At 42.8% G+C, this 22767-nt stretch overlaps 1 protein-coding gene across 3 annotated transcripts in view; it reads left to right on the top strand.

The window, feature by feature from the left end:
* DNAJC6 (DnaJ heat shock protein family (Hsp40) member C6) overlaps window positions 1-22767 on the top strand; it is a 168413-nt gene that overhangs the window by 110220 nt on the left and 35426 nt on the right. For all 3 annotated transcript variants that reach the window (XM_056122382.1, XM_056122383.1, XM_056122381.1), the window contains exons 2-6: window positions 1648-1798; window positions 6100-6149; window positions 6267-6415; window positions 14578-14700; window positions 21967-22100. In XM_056122382.1, coding sequence (XP_055978357.1) covers window positions 1648-1798; window positions 6100-6149; window positions 6267-6415; window positions 14578-14700; window positions 21967-22100 — 607 coding nt within the window. The remainder of the gene's footprint in view (window positions 1-1647; window positions 1799-6099; window positions 6150-6266; window positions 6416-14577; window positions 14701-21966; window positions 22101-22767) is intronic.

Here is a 22767-nt window from a genome sequence, read left to right as displayed (position 1 = left end):
TGTGCTCAGGAATTACTTCTGGTGGGGCCCCAGGAGCTGGAGATAGAACCTGGGTTGGCTGCATGCAGAGCAAGCGTCTTACCCACTGTACTATCTCTCTGGCCTTTTATGATATTTTAATTTATAGATTTCCTCCACCAATTTTCCATCTTAGGCAGGTTTTAGTTTTGTTGAGGTATAATTGATATAGTGCATCCATTTGATTTATTAACAAATATCATATATATAAATACCGTATCATTTAACAAGTGTACAAGCTTAATATACACACATTTGATGATCAGACACACACAGGGGTGGAAGGGAGTACATCTGAGAAGAGGAAGTGTGGAAAGTCTTGCTGAGTCAATGAACAGTTCTCTGCCCATCATCACTCAGGGTGCTGCTCATCAGCCAGGGCTCCTTTTGCTCCCCGGGGATATTTGCTGGTATCTAGAGTCATTTTTGGTGTCTGTAACGTGCATTGAGGCAAATTGACGTGTCTCACAACCTCTCAAGGGGAGAGCAACCCCCTTCCTCAGCTCCCCCAGCCCCCACAAGCCAAAGAAGTATTTGGCTCAAAATGTCAATATTGTGAACGTTGAGTAGAACTAACCATGAGAAGCCAGAAAATTTCAGTTTTATGAAACTTGAAATATTTGGCAAATAATACTGATGACCACCCTGCATCCTCAGGACTAATACCATGATAAAGGCCCATCATAAGAATCTTTCTTATGGTGAAAGCAAACTGTTGCATGAAGAAATGATAGTTCTTCTAATGCAGCCCACAGCATCGAAGGCAGGGGAAGTCCTGGATTTCTGCTAAATTGGCTTCTGCTCTTCACTGACCATCTCTTAAGAGCAACAATGCCCACATGGGCCATTTAAAGATGTCTGGTGGGAGAGATAGTCCAGCAGGTAAGGCATTTGTTTGCCTTGCATGTGGCGAACTCAGGTTCAATCCCTGGGATCCCGTATGGTCCACTGAGGATGTCAGGAGTGATTCCTGAGTGCAGAGCCAGGAGTAAGCCCTGAGCATTATTGGGCGTGTTAAAAAAAATTAAAAACCTAAAATATCTGGTATCTACACTTTAAAAAGTGAAAAGCAGAGTGGAGTGAAGAGATAGCACGGTGGAAAAGCACTTAGTAAGTGCCTTGCACGCAGCCAACCCGGATTCCATCCCTGGCATCCCCGAAAAACAAAACAAAGTGATGAATGAAACAATAAAGGTTTTCAAAAGAGAAAAGCGAAAAGGACTACGTAAAAATAGTTTCATGTTCTCATGTTTCATGTTCTTTGATGTTCTCAAATTCAATCCTTTGCCCGCAAAATATTACCATTTGAAGATGGAGTCAACGGAAACTATATTAACAAGACCTCTTTTGTTTCATTTTTTCCCCCTTCTTCATACTAAGTCTCTGCAAGTTGGTCTGCGTTCCTGGCACTGTGTGAGGGACAGGCTTGGTCTGTGAGCACCAGCAGCACCGCCGTAAACTGGGATCCCCCAATTCTGAGCAGGGCGGGGTGGGGGGGACACGGACATCATTTTAGGGCTCTCTGCCTCAGTCTCCCCCGGATCTGGGAAGAGGGTCTGTGTGAGTGATGGGAGGGAGAGGAGATGGTTGCTGGCAGCCCATGGTTTTCCTTCTCTGCTCTTTGTGCAGGTGCCTCGTCTCCCGACATGGAGCCCAGCTACGCGGGTGGTCTCTTCGACATGGTGAAAGGAGGGGCCGGGAGGCTCTTCAGTAACCTCAAGGACAACCTGAAAGACACACTCAAAGACACGTCTTCTCGGGTTATACAGTCCGTGTCCAGGTAAATCCGTTTGTGCGCCCCCCACCCCCCCGCAGCCCCCGGCTGGCAGCGCCAGACAGGATGTGCTGAGGGGAGGCATGTTGTTGCAGCCTGGCTGTGGGGTCCCTCCGAAGCCACAGCGTGGGTGGGGAGCACTTGGCTTGGTGGTGGTGGGAGGATGGTAACTGCTGGCTTGGGCTTGGGAATCGATACCCTGAGTTAAGATGCTGAGCCAGCCAAGGCGAACCACTTGAGCTCAGGCAAGTCAGTGACCCTCTTTGAATTTCACTGCTCTGGATAATAGAGTTATAATGGTGTTCAAATCTATAGGATTAATGTACAAAGTTACTGCCCAGAAGTGCCACTAAAGTGACAATTACCCTCTCCGTGCTGTCCTTGGGCACCTCTGATAACTACACTCTTTGTTTTTTTTTTTAAGACCTTTAAAAAATTTTTATTATTTAAATTTTTTTTATTTTATAAAATAGCTCACAATATTTGATTACATTTTGTATTCAAACACCAATCTCACCACCATTACACTTTCCCACCACCATATTTTGGATGTTTCCAACCCAAACCCCAATCCCTGGTACAAAACAGAACTGAAATAATAATATATTTTGTATTGTTTGTTATGAAAAGCCACTGAAAATGCTACAATAAAGCATCCTTAGAGGAAAGAGTGTGGAGATTGTTGTATTTCACACCAGGGCGTTAAGCCCTTCTATAAGAGATGACTAACATGTTGTTAAACGTTGAGCCTTGTGTGATTTTCATATATATATATAGGGCTGGAGCGATAGCACAGCGGTAGGGCGTTTGCCTTGCACGCAGCCAACATGGCAACCCCGAGTTCGATTCCTCCGCCCCTCTCGGAGAGCCCAGCAAGCCCCCGAGAGTATCTCGCCTGCACGGCAGAGCCTGGCAAGCTCCCCGTGACATATTCGATATGCCAAACACAGTAACAACAAAGTCTAACAACAAAGTCTCCAATGGAGACGTTACTGGGCCCACTCGAGCAAATCGATGAACAACGGGAGGGCCTTTACCTTTACCTTTTATATATGTAAAAAATACCCTAAATCCTTGTTGAAGATATGGCTTAAGGGTCTACATTTGTCTTTTGGCCTTTATATATAAAACAATTCCAGCATGACTTGTTGAATAGTTATTACTTTTTCTTTTTATTGAATCACCGTGAGATATAGTTACAAAGCTTTCATGATTGAGTTTCAATCACATGGGCTGGAGCGATAGCACAGCGGGTAGGGCGTTCGCCTTACACGCGGCCAACATGGTCGACCCGAGTTCGATTCCTCCGCCCCTCTCAGAGAGCCCGGCAAGCTACCGAGAGTATTCGATATGACAAACACAGTAACAACAAAGTCTCCAATGGAGACGTTACTGGGCCCGCTTGAGCAAATCGACGATCAACGGGAGGGCCTTTACCTTTACCTTCAATCACATAATAATCAAATACCCATTCCTCCACCAGTGCACATTTTCCACCACCAATATCCCCAATATCCCTCCTACCACTCCCATCCCACCCCACACCCTGCCTCTATAGCATAAAACTTTCTTTTTACTCTCTTCCTACTTTGGGGGCATTATGGGTTTCAATACTGATACTGAGAAGCCATCATGAACAGTTATTCTTTCCCACCACTCAATATTATTGGCAGTTTTGTTGAAAATCATCTAGCTACAAATGTAAGGATTTCATTCTAGGTTTTTGATTCTACTCCCCTGATCCCTGTAGAGAACGTGTCCTTGTGCTAGTACTGTACTATCTTGATGAATTGTAGTTTTCGGTGAGTTTTGACATCAGGAAGCATGAATCCTCCAACTCTGAGTAGACCCTGGTTCAGATCTGCAGCTTTGGGTGTCTTGAGAATTGAATGACCCAGTAAGCCTTGTGCCGCTTGACTATGCCATACTCATAGGTTATACTCTAGCTCTTTGCTTGTGTTTTATTGGCCTTTTAAATTTTAGTTTGTGGGAGATGTTTTCTAGCTCATTGCAATTTGTTTAGGGGCCAGGGTGATAGTATAGCGGGATGGGCATTTGCCTTGAACATGGCCAACCCGGGTTCAATTCCTGGCATCCTATATGGTCCCCCCAGCACCACTAGAAGTAACCTCTGAGGATCGCTGGTATGGCCCAAAAACCAAAAAGAATTTGACATGTGCAAAAATAAAAATGGTATGTGCATGATTTCTTATTCTTAGATATTAGAAGATCTAGGCTGACTTTAAATAACATTGTTTTAACGTACAGTCAAACATCAAGTCTGATGTGTTAACCAGCTTTAAAAAGTGCTTGTGAGGGCAGAGGCCTGGGACCACTCCTGGTAATGCTTGGGTCTGGCAATGCAGAGGATCAAACCCAGGGCCTTGCACGTGTCTGGAAACTATTATCCATAGATCCTGAAGCAGAATTTTATTTTACTTTATTTTGCTTTTTGGGTCACACCGGCAATGCACAGGGGTTATTCCTGGCTCTGCACTCAGGAATTACTCCTGGTGGTGCTCAGGGGACCATATGGGATGCTGGGAATAGAACCCGGGTTGGCCATGTGCAAGCCAAATGCCCTACCCACTGTACTAGCGCTCCAGCCCCCTGAAGCAGCATTTCAATCTTTGCTCAAAGGTAAAACTTTCCTTATCTAAGAGCCATAGCTGGGGTCTTCAAAGACAATGGAAATGAAGAACAGGAGAACTGGTATTTAGCAGGAAACAGGAGGCTGAGGATAGGAAAGGGAGTCGGCAGTGTGGATGGGGGAGGGAAATGCTCAATCAGGGGGAGAAAGGAGTGTTGAAAGGTGGTGATGTGTTAGGTATCATACCCAACTAGACCCAGTAGGCAACAATACTGTAAACCAAATGGAAAAGCATATTTGTTATTTGTGTATTTTATTTTATTTTTTATTTTTTGCTTTTTGGGTCCCATCCAGCGATGCACAGCAGTTACTCCTGGCTCATGCACTCAGGAATTACTCCTGGCAGTGTTTGGGGGGACCATATGGAATGTTGGGAATTTAAACCTGCCCTACTTGCTCTGCTATTGCTCCAGCCCCGCATATGTATTTTTTAAAGTTATTTATTTATTTATTTATTTATTTATTTTCATTCTACCTTTGGTCTCTTTATTTTATTTTACTTTATTTTTTTTGCTTTTTGGGTCACACCCGGCGATGCTCAGGGATTACTCCTGGCTCATGCACTCAGGAATGACTCCTGGCAGTGCTCGGGGGACCATATGGGATGCTGGGAATCGAACCAGGGTCAGCCATGTTGGCTGCGTGCAAGGCAAACGCCCTACCTGTGTGCTGTCACTCCAGCCCCTCTTTATTTCATTTTATTTTTATTTTTATTTGTATTAGTGAAACATCATGAGGTACAGTTGTAGACTTACAAATTTTTGTTCTTGGGTTTCAATTATACAATGATCGAAAATACCCATATGTATTTTTTAAAGTGCCCCTTGCAGAAGCAGACAGGTGGGTGGGAAGCAAATGGTGAGGGGTCAGCACTGGAGGAGGGATGCCGGCACTGGTGAAGGGATCAGCACTGAAGCATGGTATGCGGAACCCCAATCGTGAATAACTTCGTAATCTCACGGTAACTAAATTAGAATGCAAAAGGGAAAAGAACCTTGGCCGGGGCCAAGGGTGGATAAAAGAGCATCCTTTGTTCTTTCTCCATCACTTCTTCCGTCCTTCTTAGCTGGTTAAGGGAAATGTTTCCACAGAGCCCCAGAGGCTGGAGCAATTACTGTTGAATTCGAAGCTGTGTTTGCGATTCTGAGATTGATTCTCTTCATCAAGCGCCATCCACAGAAGCCACCGCGGGGGACAGATTGATGCTCTTGAGCATCTGGACTGTCTTCTCTCAATGACATCTTGGGACAGAAAAGGGCTAAACAGAGAGCGAACAGAAATGTCCCAGGCCATGATACGCATGTGATTGAGACTCATTTTTTTAAAAATTGATATTTATTTAAAATTTTTGTTACATTAAAGCATTTATAGTTTAGGTAATTTGCTTGCAGTCGGGTGAAAGCTGATAGTATTCCTGTACCAGTTCGTGCTCCTGACCACCACCAAGCTGTCCGTCACCCTCCTCCGCTGTCCTCTTGTCGCTCTGGTCCCATCTTCACATCCCACTTCCTACTCCCTCCCACTGTTTGTTAATAGGCTTCGTGCTCAAGGCCAAGTGCTTGTTATTGTCAGTGCTGTCTGTTCCCCTAGGGGAGAGAGAGAGATCTTGGCATTTTGTGATCCTCTTAACAAGTCTCCGTTCTCCTCTTGCTTTTAGCTACACCAAGGGAGACTTAGACTTCACTTACGTGACCTCCAGAATTATCGGTAAGTCTCTGGGGCTTTTGCAGTGGCTCCGCAGTTCAGCCTTTGCTTACAGCCCTTCATGAGACCACAGACGTCTTTAACTTGCTTTATTTTCCCCTGTGTGTCTCCCACCCCCAGTGATGTCCTTTCCTCTGGACACCGTTGACATAGGATTCAGGAACCAGGTGGATGACATTCGCAGCTTCTTGGATTCCAGACACCTTGACCACTACACGGTGTATAATCTGTCACCCAAGTCCTATCGAACCGCCAAGTTCCACAGCAGGGTAAGGATTCTAGGTCTGCGGTCTTACACCGGGTGGGAAAATTGGTCCATGGAATTCCATTTCCTGCATTTGAGGGCCGGTTTGCTTGGTGGTGAGGATGTGTTACGGAGTGGCTGGGGCTGGGTCCAGCTGCAGGCGGCTCTGAGATGCCTGCCTTTCACCCCTCCCCTGCTGCTCCAGCGTTGGAACCCACTGTGTGGCTGGACCCAGACAGACATAGCAGTGTTTAATGGAAACCAGCTTCCTGATATGAGATGGCAGGATGAACATGTTCACTGTCTACGCTTCAGGTTTCGTTAGAATCATGCTAGGACAGCGGCCAGCACTTTGTGTGCATTTCCCTGGGTGGTGAGAACTTTGCACACACATCCTCACTTCATTCTCTCAGCTGTCCTCTGGAGTAGATGGAGGAAGAGGCTCTAAGAGCCCAGGGAGCCAGCCACAGACTATTTTAAGTCCTGGGTGCTCTGACCCTTGTGTTTTCAACCATTCCCCTGAGCTGATGGTGTTCTATGAAAAAGATGGATTGGATTCTGCATTTTTTATGCAGCAAAGGAAGGAGTAGAGAGTTGGTCTTAGGTTTGAATATGACCCAGAGCATGGTACTTCTGCCTTCCAAAGTCTTGATTTATTCCCCATGATCGAGCGTCTTCTCTCCTCAAGAACATCTTAGAATATTTCAGCCTCGCCTTCTGATACGATCGCATCTGCCTTGACACCTGGGCCATTCAGGAGAAAGGGTTTCCTGCAGGTTTGACCCTTTTGACGTGTGACTGGATTTGAAGTATGCAGGATGTATACCCTGTCGGCCTGTGTCTGTGCTGGGCTTTGAGGTCAGAACACATTGTGCTCCAGGTGCCATTGATGAGCTCTGGCCTCAGTGTGCGGATGCGTATAAAGCACAGGACGCCTCCCTGTATGCGCCCTTAAGCCCGGGACTTTTGCTAGGAAACCTCTTTTCTCAGAGTGTTTCCAGGTTAAGCAAGTGGGCGTCCCAGTGCTCTCACTTGGGAGTGGATCAGTGGCCTTTATGACTTAGCTTGATCTAAGTTGCTTTCAACTTTGCAGATTAGTTTTGTTTTTATGGGGGACCCACCTGGCAGTTCTCAGGAACTATTCCAGTCATGGTTTTGGGGGTGGGGGGCAGGTTCTTCCCACTGGAGGTTGCCCGTTGAACCATCTCTTGCCTGTAAAGCATCTCCTCGAATCCATCTCCTTCACATGCCCGGTCATTAACTGCCTTTTCAGTTCCTATTCCATCTGTCACTTCATTCAGAGCCAGTGGCTTGGTAGGCAGTCCGTTTCGAACTCAGATGAAAATCTGAGTGGCTGGCTCTGGGTTGGTGACCCGGTCAGGGCCGTCCTTTTCATAACCGAAGGCCTGCGGCACATCCTGCACAATATTTCATAAAAAGCTTTATTTGGACACAAAAAGGTCTGTGATAGTCTGGAAAATTTCCCTTTGAAAGTAAAGCAAATGATTTAATATCATTATACAAGTATTCATATGTCGGAAGATGCCTCTTTAGAAAGCCATCTCTGTAAAGATGTCTGAACAAAGGCATCTATTAGCGTAACTGCGAATTTTGTGACCAGTTTGAACGAGCCGAGCAGGAGCTGAATATTAAGCATCAGCCCTGGCTGGGTTGCTCGTCCTTGCTGGGGCCAGCAATAAGCATGTTGATTTTATTATTTGCTGCCATGAACAGTGCCTGGCATGGTTTGCAAATGCCTCTCAGAAGAATAAAAGTAGCAAGAATTGTTAAACATCAAAGACATGCAGCCAATATTTGATTCTTTTTAAATTTTTTTCTTTTTGGGTCACACCAGCAATGATCAGGGGTTACTCCTGGCTCTGCACTCAGAAATTACTCCTGGCAGTGTACAGGGAACCGTATGGGGTGCTGGGGATCGAACCCAAGTCGGCTGTGTGCAAGGCAAATGCCCTCCCCTCTGTACTATGGCTCTAGCCCCTAATATTTGAATCTTGTTCTTAAGACATGCTTAGGTAGACCTCACTGGAGAAAAGACCCAAGAAGAGGTATGATACTCGCCACAGAACCTGAGTGATGGACAGTCTGGGTGGCACCCAAAGCCCCTGGGAGCGCCATCTGGGGAAAGAGTAGGTTTCTTTCTTCTCTGGACTATGGACTGTGCCTTAGAAGGCTTTGGGGCCTCTGCCCGCCTCTTCATCCTCCTCTCTTCTCCATGCGTTTGAATCACCCCACTCCCTAGCTCTTGGCCAGTGTAGATGGATGTCTACACTGGCTCTGTTACTGCACAGAAAGACCATTGCTTTGTTCAAGAACATTGGGAACCACTGTTTTTCACACTAGGGGTGGCGCTGTTGGCAGGTCATGAAAACAGGAGGAAGATCCAGGACACTGAGCCAATCCCAGAAGCTCTCACACTCCATTTCATGCTCTCCTGGTGCCACGCCCTCTCTGCCTGTCCATCAGGGAAGGGAAGTCTGTGGAAGCATCCCACTTTGTAGCAGAGGAAGACCAAAGGCAGCTGGTTCTTGCTTCCATTTTTATTGTTTCAGGACCACACAGTTTTTTTTTTTTTAATTTTATTGAATCACCATGAGAGAGTTACAAGTTTTCATGTTTGGGTTACAATCACACAATGATCAAACACCCATCCCTCCACCAATGCACATTCCCCACCACCAGTCTCCCCGTATACCCCCCTTCCCCCGCCTCCATGGCAGACAATATTCTCCATACTCTCTCTCTACTTTTGGGCATTATAGTTTGCAATACAGACACTGAGAGAAGCTGCGGGGGATGGGAAACAGGAACGAGGACCACACAATCTTAGAAGACCTCTTCCCCTTTGACCCTTTGGCTACAACTTGATGCTTGGAAAATGTATGATCTCTCGGGCTTCTTAAAGGAGATCCATTCTTCCCTTGCCTCCCAGAGCTCATCCAAAGGGGGTCCAACAGTTTTAGGGGCTTCTGCTTTCCTTTTCTGACCAGTGAGGGGGATTGGCCAAAGAGCAGAGAATTTACAGTTTACTTTTCTTCTGACCCTGTGTACCATGTTGAGAGTAAGGGCAAGAGAAATTGGGGGAGGGACCCCACTTCTGGCTTGGATTCCACAAGAATGGCAAGACTCATTTCTAGTTCTGCAGCCTTCTGTGAATTGAGTTTAGTTTCTTAATCATGGCCCAACATAGCCACCCTGTGAAGACACAACCAACCCCACAATTGTAACTGGAATGAGAGCAGTAACCAATCATCAGACAGTGTGATAAAGTATTAGGCTGATTTTTTTTTTTGTGAAGGAAAATTGAGGGCTGGAGAGATAATCTAAAAAGGACTTGAGTGCATGCTTTTGTTTGATCCCTGACACCACCAGGAGTGACGCTCCGAGCATAGAGCTGGGATCAGCCCTGAGCACTGCCGGGTGTGGCCCTCAAAACTCAACAAAAATGGTGGATAAAACTTTCTATCATAGTACACCAATTTTCAACTTTAAAAAAATCACCCAGGCTCACCTCTCAGCTATTTCTCCTCATGGGAAAGTCAGTTCACCTTATCTGAAACTCAGTTTTTTTCTTATGCAAAGTAGGAATTAGAAAATAAGCGCTCCTCCAAAAATCATCTCCAAAATTTTCTGTGGGTGGAAAATTGATAGCTTCCAATAGACTAGAATCTCAGTAAGTGGTGGCTGTAACTTACTCTGACATTGATAATAATATAATGCCATAGTAAATGATTGCTTGAAATAGCCTGAACCTCCTCCAAATAGTGGCAGATTGTTAGAACACTCCAGTGGCTGGAGTGATAGCACAGTGGTAGGGCATCTGCCTTGCACGCGACCCACCTGGCCCACCCTATTTCGATTCCTCTGCCCCCTCAGAGAGCCCGGCAAGTTACCAAGAGTATCTCGCCCGCATGGCAAAGCCTGGCAAGCTACCTGTGACGTATTTGATATGCCAAACACAGTAACAACAAGTCTCACAATGAAGACGTTACTGGGCCCGCTCGAGCAAATCGATGAACGGCGGGAGGACAGTGCTACAGTGCTACTTAAAACACTGGAAATGTCTCCTAAGTCTTCCCTCTACCTTGCACCTCCCATCCTTACTTACCTTCCTTTATTCCCTGTCTTGACCTCTTACTTACCTTTCTTTACTCCCTGTCTTGACCTCTCCTCCTGCTGGGCATTATCAAGGCAATCTTAGATCCATATGGCCTCCCCTCCCTTATCACCTCCAGTGCTCAGTGGGTGCTGGCAGGTTCCAGAGACTGAAGCCAGCATGGGGGAGGGGCTTGAAGATTGTGCCTCCGATAATACGAAGCCGCAAGCCCCAGAGAGGTATAAAAATAGCCTGCAGTGATTAAATCTCCTTTTAAAATTTTACTTTGCTCTTGTGTTTGCCTTAATGTTTATATGTTTTTGCTCCTTTAGACAGGAGCACAGGCTTCAAAAACAAAATTCTAATGGTATCTTTGCTAATGGTGCCTAATTAGATATCAAGTAAATATGTAATTACGGAGTTCTTTAAATTAATATTATTTCCTTGATTGACTTAATGCTTCTGGAGCTATTAGTGTATTGTGCTAAACACAGTTTAGGCAACTTTTAGCTGATACTCATAACAAATAACTGACGTTGAGCATTGGTATGGGTGACATCAGGTTCTACATAGTTTAAATATACTGCCTAGGAAAGCAGATTCCCCACACTTCTTCATGGTTTCAAGGGCGTAGGCAAAACAAAACTGAATTCACTTGGTCCCTCCTGTCAAATAATGCACATGGAAGCAGATCTTGGTCTGAGAAGACTGGCTTAAGTGAAGGTGCTTCATTTTTCCTTGCTCTTCTGGATTCATTCAGCAAATACCCTCCTGAGCTCCTGATCCTCAGATGGAACCTGAACTTCAGGTGCATAAACCACTCAAGGTCTGTCTTCTGTCTAAGTTTAGCATCTGCGGTGGGAGACAGGCCCAGGCAGTTCATTTGAACCTAGCTCAGCAGTTCTGACCACACTCATGCTGTGAGGAATTCTCACAACGCTCCTCTCCTACCTGTTCTCACTTTACACATAAGGAAATGGAGGCTGGGAGAGGTTCATCACTTGCCTGGGGTTAATAAGACCCAGCCGGTGGGCTTACCACGTTCCTCTCCACGAAAGCGGTAATGGATGGAAAAGGATGAAAATAAGCAAAGGTATGCGTATAAGGATGACAAAGTAAACTGAGTATTTCTTCCCTGGGTGTTAGAATCAAGAGCACATTTGGATTTTATTTATTTATTTATTTATTTATTTAGGGCTGGGGGTTACACCCGGCAGTGCTCAGGGGTTATTCTTGGCTCTGCACTCAGGCATTACTCCTGGCGGTACATGGGTGAACCATATGGGATCCAGGGGATCAAACTCAGGTTGGCCACGTGCAAGGCAAACGCCCTCCCTAATGTGCTATCTCTCTGGCCCCCACACTTGGATTTTATTTTATTTTATTTTTGCTTTTTGGGTCACACCCGGCGATGCACAGGGGTTACTCCTGGCTCTGCACTCAGGAATTACTCCTGGCGGTGCTCAGGGACCATGTGGGATGCTGTGAATCGAACACGGGTTGGCCACGTGCAAGGCAATCGCCCTACCCACTGTGCTATCGCTCCAGCCCTCACACTTAGATTTTAAAGAGCAAATAGGAATTTACCCGAGGGATCAGGGAGGGGGAAGAAGATTACAGATAGGCAGCAGTATAGAATTTTTAATTTTGTACAAGTATAGATTTTGTAATTTCTCTGATAGCAAAATTTATCTTCCTGATTACTTGAAAAAAATCAATATATCACTTTGCTTCCTTGGAAATGATGAATTTATGTGGGGGTGGGGAATAGGAGCAGTTCTGGATCATATTGAGATAAAAGGTAAGCTGTGAGGGAGTTTGACTCGACAGGAGCCCACTTGCAGGTCACCGGGATTGCTTAGAAGTGAGGGAGGCGTCCCAGCTTAGCAGAGCACCTCTGTAATTCCCAAAGGCATAGGGAAATGCCTAACTTGGAAGGATCCCGGTTACTACCTCACAATCATCTTGTTAAAAAAAAAAAAATTACAAACCAGCCCAAAAAAATGGCCTTTCTTGGCATTCAGAGAAATTCCTGGCCTTTGCTTCTAGCCGTTCTTCAGAGATATTATGGCACTTCCTGTTTATATTTTAACTACTTACTATCTGGGTACCTAAAAGGGTGAACAAAACCAACTGCTCTTACCTTTATGTCTACTGTTAGCCATTAGGATTTTAGAGGTCTCTGGAGCCAGTAGTGTTGGCGTTCGTGACGCTCTCCATCTACCTAAAACCTGTGCTGGAGAATTTCCTGCTTCAGCGGCTAGTACCATCTCCTTCTCTTTCCTCCAGCTGGAAACTTGAGCCATCCATCTGGCTCTCTCAACTAGGTGCCTCTGCTCGCTCTCCTCACCGTCCTGTGATCGATCACTGAGTTTTGTTTGCCAATATTTTACTTCCTCTCTATTTTTTGATCCCCTCATATTTTTTTTGGAGAGGGGCAGCACACCCAGTGGTGCTCAGGGGTCACTCCTGGCCTGCACTCATGAATGTATTCCTAGCCATACTAGGGGTCCACATGGGATGCTGGGGATCGAACCTGGGTTGGCTGAATGCAAGGCAGGCGCCCTAACCAGTGCACTATTGTTCTGACCCCTGAATCCATCATCTTTTTGTATCTACTTCCACTTATCTAATCCAGCCCACAACTACCCCTTACTGGACTTCCTTGGTTTTAATCATAAGCCATCTACATTCATCCTCAATCTTGACAGTTCTTTGACAAAAATCTAAGACTCACTCTTGTCTTATGCCTTCCAACAACTAGGACTTAAATGATTCAACCATCCATCTATACTCTTACCATGCAGGATTTCATTCATTGACCCCTCCCTCTTCCCTGCCAATATAGTTAGCTCTGTCTGACCAGATAAAAAGTGGCAGTCACCTGATAAAAAGAATAATATCAAACATTTGTATCACGTTATCTGTGTCAGTTATTAACTTAGCTCTTGACCTTATTCTCTTGTAATTACCATGTTCTCTTGGGTAGATAGAGACCATTCTCCATATTCTACGAAGGAGGAAAGGCTTAAAGAAGTAGCAAAGTTTGCCTGGTAGGCTTCTTTTTTTTAATTAAATTACTAAATAGCTAATCAATTTTAACTTAGGCCTAGTAGTTTGAGGAAACCGATAATCACGACCAGTTTACTGCTATGTGGCAATGATTTATACTCAGATGAAGTAGGTTAAAGTGCTAGTACTAGCCATCAGTGAGAGTTCAGATAAGATAATCTCTGATACTCTGTTTTCTCATCTGTAAAGTGGGAACCATGTTCACATCCATCTTACATGATTCTTATAAGCAACAAGCAGACAGACATTTGGTAACACAGTCAATATTTATACTGTGCTAATTGAATATTTGTGTTAAGGTTATCCCCCTGAAATTGTGAATCCCTTTATTAAAAGAAAGCTTAAATTTTGGGAGGAGAGAGCGTGGGGGGGCTTACCAATAAGAGCCCCAAACAAGTATTTTTAGTACAACTTTTGTCTCATCACTGTTTTCATATTATCATGAGATATGGGATAAAATTAGGGAAAGTAGGGGAATGATAAAATAATTCTACAGTTAAGCAGCCCCAAACATTTTCAATTTTTAGTTGATACCGAATTCAGTATAACCTCACAAAATGAAAAAAAATTAAACCAAGGTATGTAATTTAGTTGAATTTAAAATGTATTTCAAAATATGTTTCCATGCCTCAACCAAGAAAGAATTTTTTAATTAGAAAGTTAATGGAAGGGCCAGAGAGATAATAGAGTAGGAAAGGCATTTGCCTTGCATGTGGCTAGTTCCAGTTCATTCCCTGACATGATGTATGATCCTCTGAGCCCCACCAGGAGTGATCACTGAGCACTGAGCCAGGAGTAAGCCCTGAGCACCACTGGGTGTGACCTGAAAACCAAAACCACAATAAAAGTTACTCAGTTTGGTGACTCCTTGCTTGGACACTATGCCCAACTTTCCTGATGATACTGAAAGAGGAGAAGTAATACTTGCAGAAGTTGTTGGCCTTATACTTGCATTTGGAGAAATCATTAAGGGGATTTCTTTCCTTTGACTGTGCCTTCAGGTCTCAGAATGCAGCTGGCCCATTCGGCAGGCCCCGAGCCTGCACAACCTCTTTGCAGTATGTCGTAATATGTATAACTGGCTACTACAGAATCCCAAAAACGTCTGTGTTGTCCATTGCTTGGTAAGTAACCTTTGTTGTTTGGGTGGCTGTCATTTGAGTTGGTTTTGTTTCATGTGGTCAAATAAGGCTCTTCCTATCTATGAGAGTAATATTTTTGTGAAATAACCATTTGTCGTACCTTTGAGTTTGGGGATGTGAAGAATAGAAAAAACGAGGGAGGAATTTATTATTCTGCCTTCCAGATGAGTATTATTAGAAAAGGCAGATAGCTATGCACCCCACAAATTCAAAGCCTCTAAATTACACTGAGCATTATAAAAGAGCGCAAAACAGGAGCTATGGATATATAGGCAAAAATGTCATTAACAGAAAATTGACAGAGACACATTGAAATATCTTTTCTTACTTTCTCTATTTGGGTCAAAATGAAATAAAGGGCTGCTGTTGAGAATGGCCTATATTGGAAAGATTGGAAGCAACAAATGTTGGTATGATATAGAGAAAAAGGGACCATGGGTTGCTGTCAGTGAGAATTTAAATGGGTATTGCCTCTGAGAAAATGGGATGGGCGTTTGTTCTGTAGGAGAAATTAAGATGGTGATGCTAGATGATCCTGTAATATGATCCTGCATTTTTCTAACAAACGTGGAAACATTAATTTGAATGAGTATTTGCACAGATGTGTTCATCATACCACTATAATAGACAAATTGTAGAATTCACCTAAATGCCTGGCACCACCTGGCTCTCTGTGTCCTGCTGGGAGCAGTGTCTGAGCACTGAGGCTTGAGTAGCTTCCTACCCCAGCATGTTGGTTATGGCCCATAATACAGCATCAACATTAAAAAAATGATATGGGGAAGTTCAAATTCTAAAATAATTAAGATTGAGAAAAAATATTTTAAAACTGTTGCTGGGAAGATGGTACAATGTGTAAGACACTTGTCTTGCAGGTGATTAACCTGGGTTCAATTCCTGGCTTCACATATGTCCCCAGAGCACAGACAGGAGTGATCCCTGAGCACAGAATCAGGAGTAAGTCCTGAATACCATCAGGTGTGGCTCAAAAACAAACAAATGTTCTCCTTGGAATAAGGATAATAATGACAAATGTTTAAGGCATATTTGATAATTGTAACTCTTGTTTTTTATTATTTTTTTAAAAGAAAGTTTACTTAAAGAAAAAAAATTTGTTGTTTTTTTTATTTTGGGTCACATCCAGCGATGCTCAGGGGTTATTCCTGGCTCTGCAGTTAGGAATTACTCCTGGCAGTGCTCTGGGGACCATATAGGATGCCAGGGACCGAACCCAGGTCAACTGCTTGCAAGGCAAACACCCTACCCGCCGTACTATTGCTCAGTTCAATCACTCGTACTATCACTCAGCCCAATTGCAACTCTAATTCTATTTCTTTTATGGTGAATGAGTGTCGAGGTAAAAAGTAACAATGATAATTAAGACAAAGTTGGTAGGTAGTGATCATAAAACAGCCTCATAACACTTAAAAATAATCTGTACTCTAGACTAATTATGTGATAGAATGCTGAAAGCATTAACGACTCCTTGATGAAATAGGAGGAGACATAAAGGAGTGGGGCCAGGCAAGTAGAGAAGATTTTTTTTTTTTCAAAAGACACAGCAGATTAATTCTGGAAAGTTCTAGTCTCTGAGTATAAGGGGGAAAAGGCAAATTTTCTAAGTAAATATTTGCACAGAAAATTTTAAGCTCTTAGAAAAGAGGAGTTCTTGATAAACTCACATACAAAACCAACCAAGTATTTGCAATAAGACTAACAAATCATAGAGTTAGATTGTTGGATTCCTACAAGATATTTTCCAGTTTCTTGTCATCAAGATGAAAATTTGGGCTAGGTTGTTATATGTAAGGTTTAATTGTGGTTGAATATGTGCTTCCAGAGATAGATGACTAATCGTGGCATCATCCCAAGAAGAATTGGCCTTTGGTTGCACTTTTTTAATCAACTAATGAAAATGTAAAAATCAAGTTCATCAATTATTCAGAGTGGGAGGATTATATAATAAATTGGATATAAAAAGTTTTACAGATTTGTGAAGTCCTGAATCCCTATTCTAAATACATTATTTGCTTTATTACTGTAACAAATCATATGAAAAAGTGCTGAGAATCTCAATGGATAGAAAAGTCAATAAGATCTTACAAAATGATTTGGTTCATATTCGCGCCAATTTGACCTTCAGTCATGCTAATTAAAGCATAATGTCCAGACTAAGGAAGATACTATTTTCTCTTTAGTTTAGCCAGAGAGAAATGTATCTCTTGTCTTGTATTTCACCTCTGGGAAGCACATTTAAAATTGTTTCTGGGGGCTGGAGCGATAGCACAGCGGGTAGGGTGTTTGCCTTTCACCCGGCTGACCCGGGTTCGATTCCCAGCATCCCATATGGTCTCCTGGGCATCACCAGGAGTAATTCTGAGTGCAGAACCAGGAGTGACCCCTGTGCATTGCCAGGTGTGACCCAAAAAGAAAAAAAAGAAAAAAAATTGTTTCTGACAAGAGACAAGAACAGACATTAAATTATGAGTAAAGAATCAATCCATTTAAAGGGGTCAGCACTGATTAACATATATACATTAAATGAAAGAAAATCAACATGTACGCAACAGCTATTAACAGACGTGAAGAGAGGCATCAACAGCAAGTGATAGCAGAAGGGATTTTAATATCCAGATCTCATCCATGGACAAATTAAACAGGAAATGAACATAGAAACAACAGTCTTAAATGGGTTGGACCAGATGGGCTTAAAAGACATTTCCTGGGTTTCCACCCTTCAGAAGATGAATGCATTCTTCCCAAGTGCAGACGAAATATTCCTGAGGATAAATAGCATGTTAGGATATAAAACAAGCATTAAGTAAATCATGGAAATTTAAATTATGTTAAGTATCTTTTTGGCCTTATCTTTTTGAGTCTCCATGCTATAATAGTAGAACTTAGCAATAAAAAAAGAAATCTGGGGAAAAAAAACCCTCAGTATATAGAAACCAAATAGAGTGATTTTGAATAATTATTATGTTAAAGAGGAAATAAAATTCGTGGAAGCAAATGAACTATTGGGACACAAGGAATGCAACAAAAAAAAATATAAAAGGGAAGTTCAAAGTAGCATATAATGAAGCAAGAAGAACCACAGAGAAACAATCTCATAACCTAAAGTAGTGAAGAAAGGAAAAAATGAAACTCAAAGAACAAAATTAAACAAAATAGAATTTAAAAAGATACTTTAGGGGGCTGGAGCAATAGCACAGCAAGTAGGTGTTTCCCCTGCACGCAGCTGACCCAGGTTCGATTCCCAGCATCTCATATGGTCCCCTGAGCACCACCAGGGGTAATTCCTGAGTGCAGAGCCAGGAGTAACCCCTGTGCATCGCTGGGTGTGACCCAGAAAGAAAAAAAAAAAAGACAATAAAAAAAGATACTTTAAAGGATCAGTGAAAATAGGAGTTGGTTCTTGAAAGGAATCAACAAACTCTTAACTAGGCCTAATAAGAAAGATAAAACCCCAATAAATGGTATCAGAAAACAAAGGAATTACAAAAGGTGTAAAAATATAAGAGATCATACATAGGAGACTACTAGAACAATTTAGGCCAAGTCTAGTTGTAGAACCGAAAAGAAATAGACAAATTCTTCGAACCTTTAAATCTCCCAAGACTGAATCAGGAGGAAATAGAAAACTTAAACAGACCAATTATCAGTAAGGAAAGGAAACCAATAGTCAAGACCCCCAAATGAAAACCCAGGGCCAGATGGTTTCACTAGTGAGTTCTGCCAAATCTTTAAAGATGACCTATGACCTGTTCTTATCAAGCTCTACCTAAAAATGGAAGAAAAGGGAATTCTTTCTAACATATTTTTTTTAAAGAAAAAATATTTTTAAAAAAGTTTTTTTTACTAGTGAAACACTATGTGGTACAGTTGTTGACCTTACAAGTTTTTGTATTTGGGTTTCAGTCATACAATGATCAAGTACCCATCCCTCTGCCAGTGCCCATTCTCCACCACTAATAATCCCAGTAACCCTCCCACCCCTCACATACCCCCATCCCATTCCGCTTCTGTGGCAGGGCATTCCCTTTTGTTCTCTCTCTCCTTTTGGTTGCTGAGGTTTGCAAAAGAGGCATTGAGTGGCAAACATGTTTGGTCTATAGTCTACTTTCAGCATGCATATCCCATCCTGGGAGGATCCTCCCAACGCCCTTTACTTGGTGTTCCCTTCTCTATCTGAGCTGCCTTTTCTCTTAGCATGTGCGGCTGGCCTTCAAGCCATGGAGTAAACCTCCTGTAAATTTACTCGACTATTCTGGGATGTTACTCTCCTATTTTGTTACTCTATATTCCCCAGATGAATGCAATCTTTCTATGTCTGTCCGTCTCTTTCTGATTCATTTCACTTAGCATGATATTTTCCATGTAGTACCACTTGTATGTAAATTTCATGACTTCATCTTTTCTAACAGCTGCATAGTACATAGTACTCCATTGTACATAGTATAGATGTACCGGAGTTTCTTTAACCAGTCATCTGTTCTCGGCCACTCATCTTCCCAATATTTTGTATGAGGCCAGTATTACCTTATATCAAAAGCAGAGTACTTTACTGACTCAAGAGCAATTCCTATCAAAATTCCAATCACAGGGCCAGAGAGACAGTACAAGGGGTAAAAGTACTTGCCTTGGATATGACTGATTGGATCCATGGCACTGCATGTGGTCTTTTGAGCACTGCCAGGAAGTGATACCTAAGCACAGCCAGGATTTTCCTAAATAAAAATTAAAAATTTTAGTGACATTTTTAAAGAAGTGTGGTACAGGTATAAAAATAGACACATACGAACACAACAGAATTGAGAGAGCAGAATTAAGTTCTTTAGTATATGGACAATTCATTTATGATAAAGGGCTTGAACAGTTATGGAGAAAGGAAAGTCTCTTCAATAAGTGATTTTGGGAAAACTGCCATCTGCAGTTGACTGAAACTATCGCTCTTGCACATCATGTATAAAAGTTCACCTAAAATGGGTTCAAGACCTGGCTGTTCTAGCTGAAACCATAAAATCACATTGAAGAAAATAGAGACAAAGCTCTCCATGATACTAACCTCCATGAGGTCTCCAGGGACTCGAGTCAGCAAGAGAAAAATAGGGATGTGACTCAGTTTCAGTACTTATCTTGCAAGAGACCTTGAGTTTGATTCCCGACATAATATGGTGGATGTGTAGAGAAAAAGGGAAACTCATACACAACTAATGAGAATGTAAATTGGTTCAGCTGCTGTGGAAGACAGTATGGAGATTTCTCAAAATATTAAAAATAAATTTACCATATCACCAAGTAATTCTGCTCCTAAATATCTAAGAACACAGAACTCCAATTTGTAATGATATATGCACCTTATATTCATTGCAGTACTATTTTAAATAGTCAACAAAATGGAAACAACCCCTGAATATCAAAGATAGAGGGATTGATAAATACGATGTCTGTATACACAGGGGCAATGAATATATGAGAAAACTATGAGAAAAGATGAACTCTTGACTTTTGCATCAGCCTGGTTGGAACTTGAGGGGGTCATGCCAAGTGAAATAAATCAGAATGAGAAAGACAAGTACCAGATAATCTCACTCAGATGTAGGATATAAATCATCAAAGCAAGGAAACAACGGCAAATGAAAACAAACCCTGAACTCAGACTCAGAACTGAGGTAACTAAAGTGGGAAAAAGTTGAAGAGTAGACAGCATCTAATGTGTGGTGGCAGAGGAATATGCTTACTGAGTGAGAGGCATGTAATTATACCATTGAGTAGTCTTGCATACCATTGTTACCTCAATAAAAAGAAAAGATTTTTATGAAGACTGGAATCTGTTCAGAGGAGTTAAATCACATGACGTTACCTCTTAGGAATGTCAAATGAGGAGGAGTGAAAGGCAGTCGGAATTTGGGTTCTCCAGAAACAGAACCAAAGGATATCTATCTGTCTGTCTGTCTGTCTGTCTGTCTGTCTGTCTGGATATCTATATTATCTATCTATAGATATTGGAAAAGATTTAGTATAGAAATTACCTTATATTGAGGCCAGAGAACAGGGCACTTACTTTTTTTTTCTTTAGGTCACACCCGGTGATGCACAGGGGTTACTCCTGGCTCTGTACTCAGGAATTACCCCTGGCAGTGTTCAGGGGACCATATGGGATGCTGGAAATCGAACCCAGGTCAGCCGCACGCAAGGCAAACACCCTACCTGCTGTGCTATCATCCCTCCAGCCTCCCAGGGCGCTTGCTTTGCCTGCAGCTTACTCAGATTCTATCCTCGGCATCCCATATGGTCTCCTGAGCACCACCAATAGTGATCCCTGAGCACAAAGTCAAGGAATAGCCCCTGAGCATTGCTAGGTGTGGTCCCAAACCAAAACCAAACCACAAAAAAGGAAAATTGCCATATGTAGTTAGAAAGGATAAGAAATACTAGCATCATGCTCTTACAAAGACCTTCAAAAAGCTAATGACCTTCAAAAAGCTAATGACAGTGTTTAGTCCAAGTTCAAAGACTCCGGGGTCCTGGAGTCCAAAGACCCAAGATCCAGTCATGTCAGTGGCCCAGGGGAGATGGTGGATGTCTCAGCCCTAGCAGAGAGAGAGGAGAGAATCAGTCCTTCCTTTTCCATTCTGTTCTGTTTGATCCTCAACTCTACTTGCTTTGATGAGGATCTCTTTACTGATTCACATGCTGATCTCTTATAAATGCCTTTGGACACACCCAGAAGTCATTTTCTTGAGCAGATCTCTGGATGCCTTTTAATCCTGTCCAATTGTTACAGAACATTAAGTATCATAGAGGAGGCGTGTGGATGGGTCAGTGGTAGAATCTTGCAAATACGAAGCTGGTGAAAAGACTTTGATCCCCAGCACCTCCCATATGCCTGCATGCAATCCCAATTTTTTTTTTTTTTTGCTTTTTGGGTCACATCTGGCAATGCACGGGGGTTTCTCCTGCCTTGTGCACTCAGGAATTACTCTTGGTGGTTCTCAGGGGACCATATGGGATGCTGGGAATTGAACTCGGGTTGACCACGTGCAAGGCAAACGCCCTACCCACTGGGCTATTGGTCCAGCCCCTCAAACAACTTTTAACTGAAAGCTTTTCCAGGTTGAGGATATACTTCTTGTCCATCACCCTCTACCGCCTCCTTCTCTCCCATTTACTTGCCAATACCACCACCACCGCTCAGAAGGGGAAGGGACTGATTGTATTATGTTTGCGCATTTTCTTTGGCAGGACGGGCGGGCAGCATCGTCAATTCTGGTTGGTGCTATGTTCATTTTCTGTAATCTCTACTCTACTCCTGGCCCAGCAGTTCGATTGCTATATGCAAAGCGACCAGGAATCGGACTTTCGCCGTCCCACCGGAGGTAAATCCAGTGAGCTTCAAGGGGTGGCACAGACTGGGGGCAATTTGCATCATGTACTTAAGAAAACTAGAGATAGTATAGAGGCTAGGATATTAGTCATGCATGCAGCAGATCTAGTTTGATCTTTGTCATCACATATAGTCCTCTGAGCACAGAACCAGGAGTACACCCTGGGCACTGCTGGGTATGGCCTGAATCCCCCATCTACCAAAAAAGAAAACACATTGTCAAAGGTAACCAAATACTAACTTTCTCCTTGGTTATGATTTCTTCCCTTCCCTCCACCCCCTTCAAATTGTATCTCCTTACTCTTTCGGGAGAAATACTTCTAAGTAATAAATTTTGGAAAAAATGTAAAGCCAGTGCTTAGCTGTAAAATTAATTTGCTGGATATGAATAGAAGCTCAAGTGTTGAGCTAATATAAAACTAATATAAAACTCCAATAAACATCCTCATGAAAAAAAACCCATTATCATTTTGTAGAAAAGTGCAGTCAGTAGATACAAAGCTTTCTTAATTATTGGCTGCATAATTTTTGTTGGTTTATACTTAAAAAGTTAACAGTAAAATTTGTGTCATGAAAATCATTGTCAAGAGCAAACTTCACAGCAGGGCTTGATTTTTTTTTTTCTTCCTATACGTGAAATGAGCACTGATTGAATGGCA

The sequence above is a fragment of the Sorex fumeus genome, unplaced genomic scaffold (assembly GCF_029834395.1).
Source record: "Sorex fumeus unplaced genomic scaffold, SorFum_2.1 ptg000045l, whole genome shotgun sequence".
Taxonomy (NCBI): Eukaryota; Metazoa; Chordata; class Mammalia; order Eulipotyphla; family Soricidae; genus Sorex; species Sorex fumeus.
This window is presented reverse-complemented; position numbering and strand designations above follow the sequence as displayed.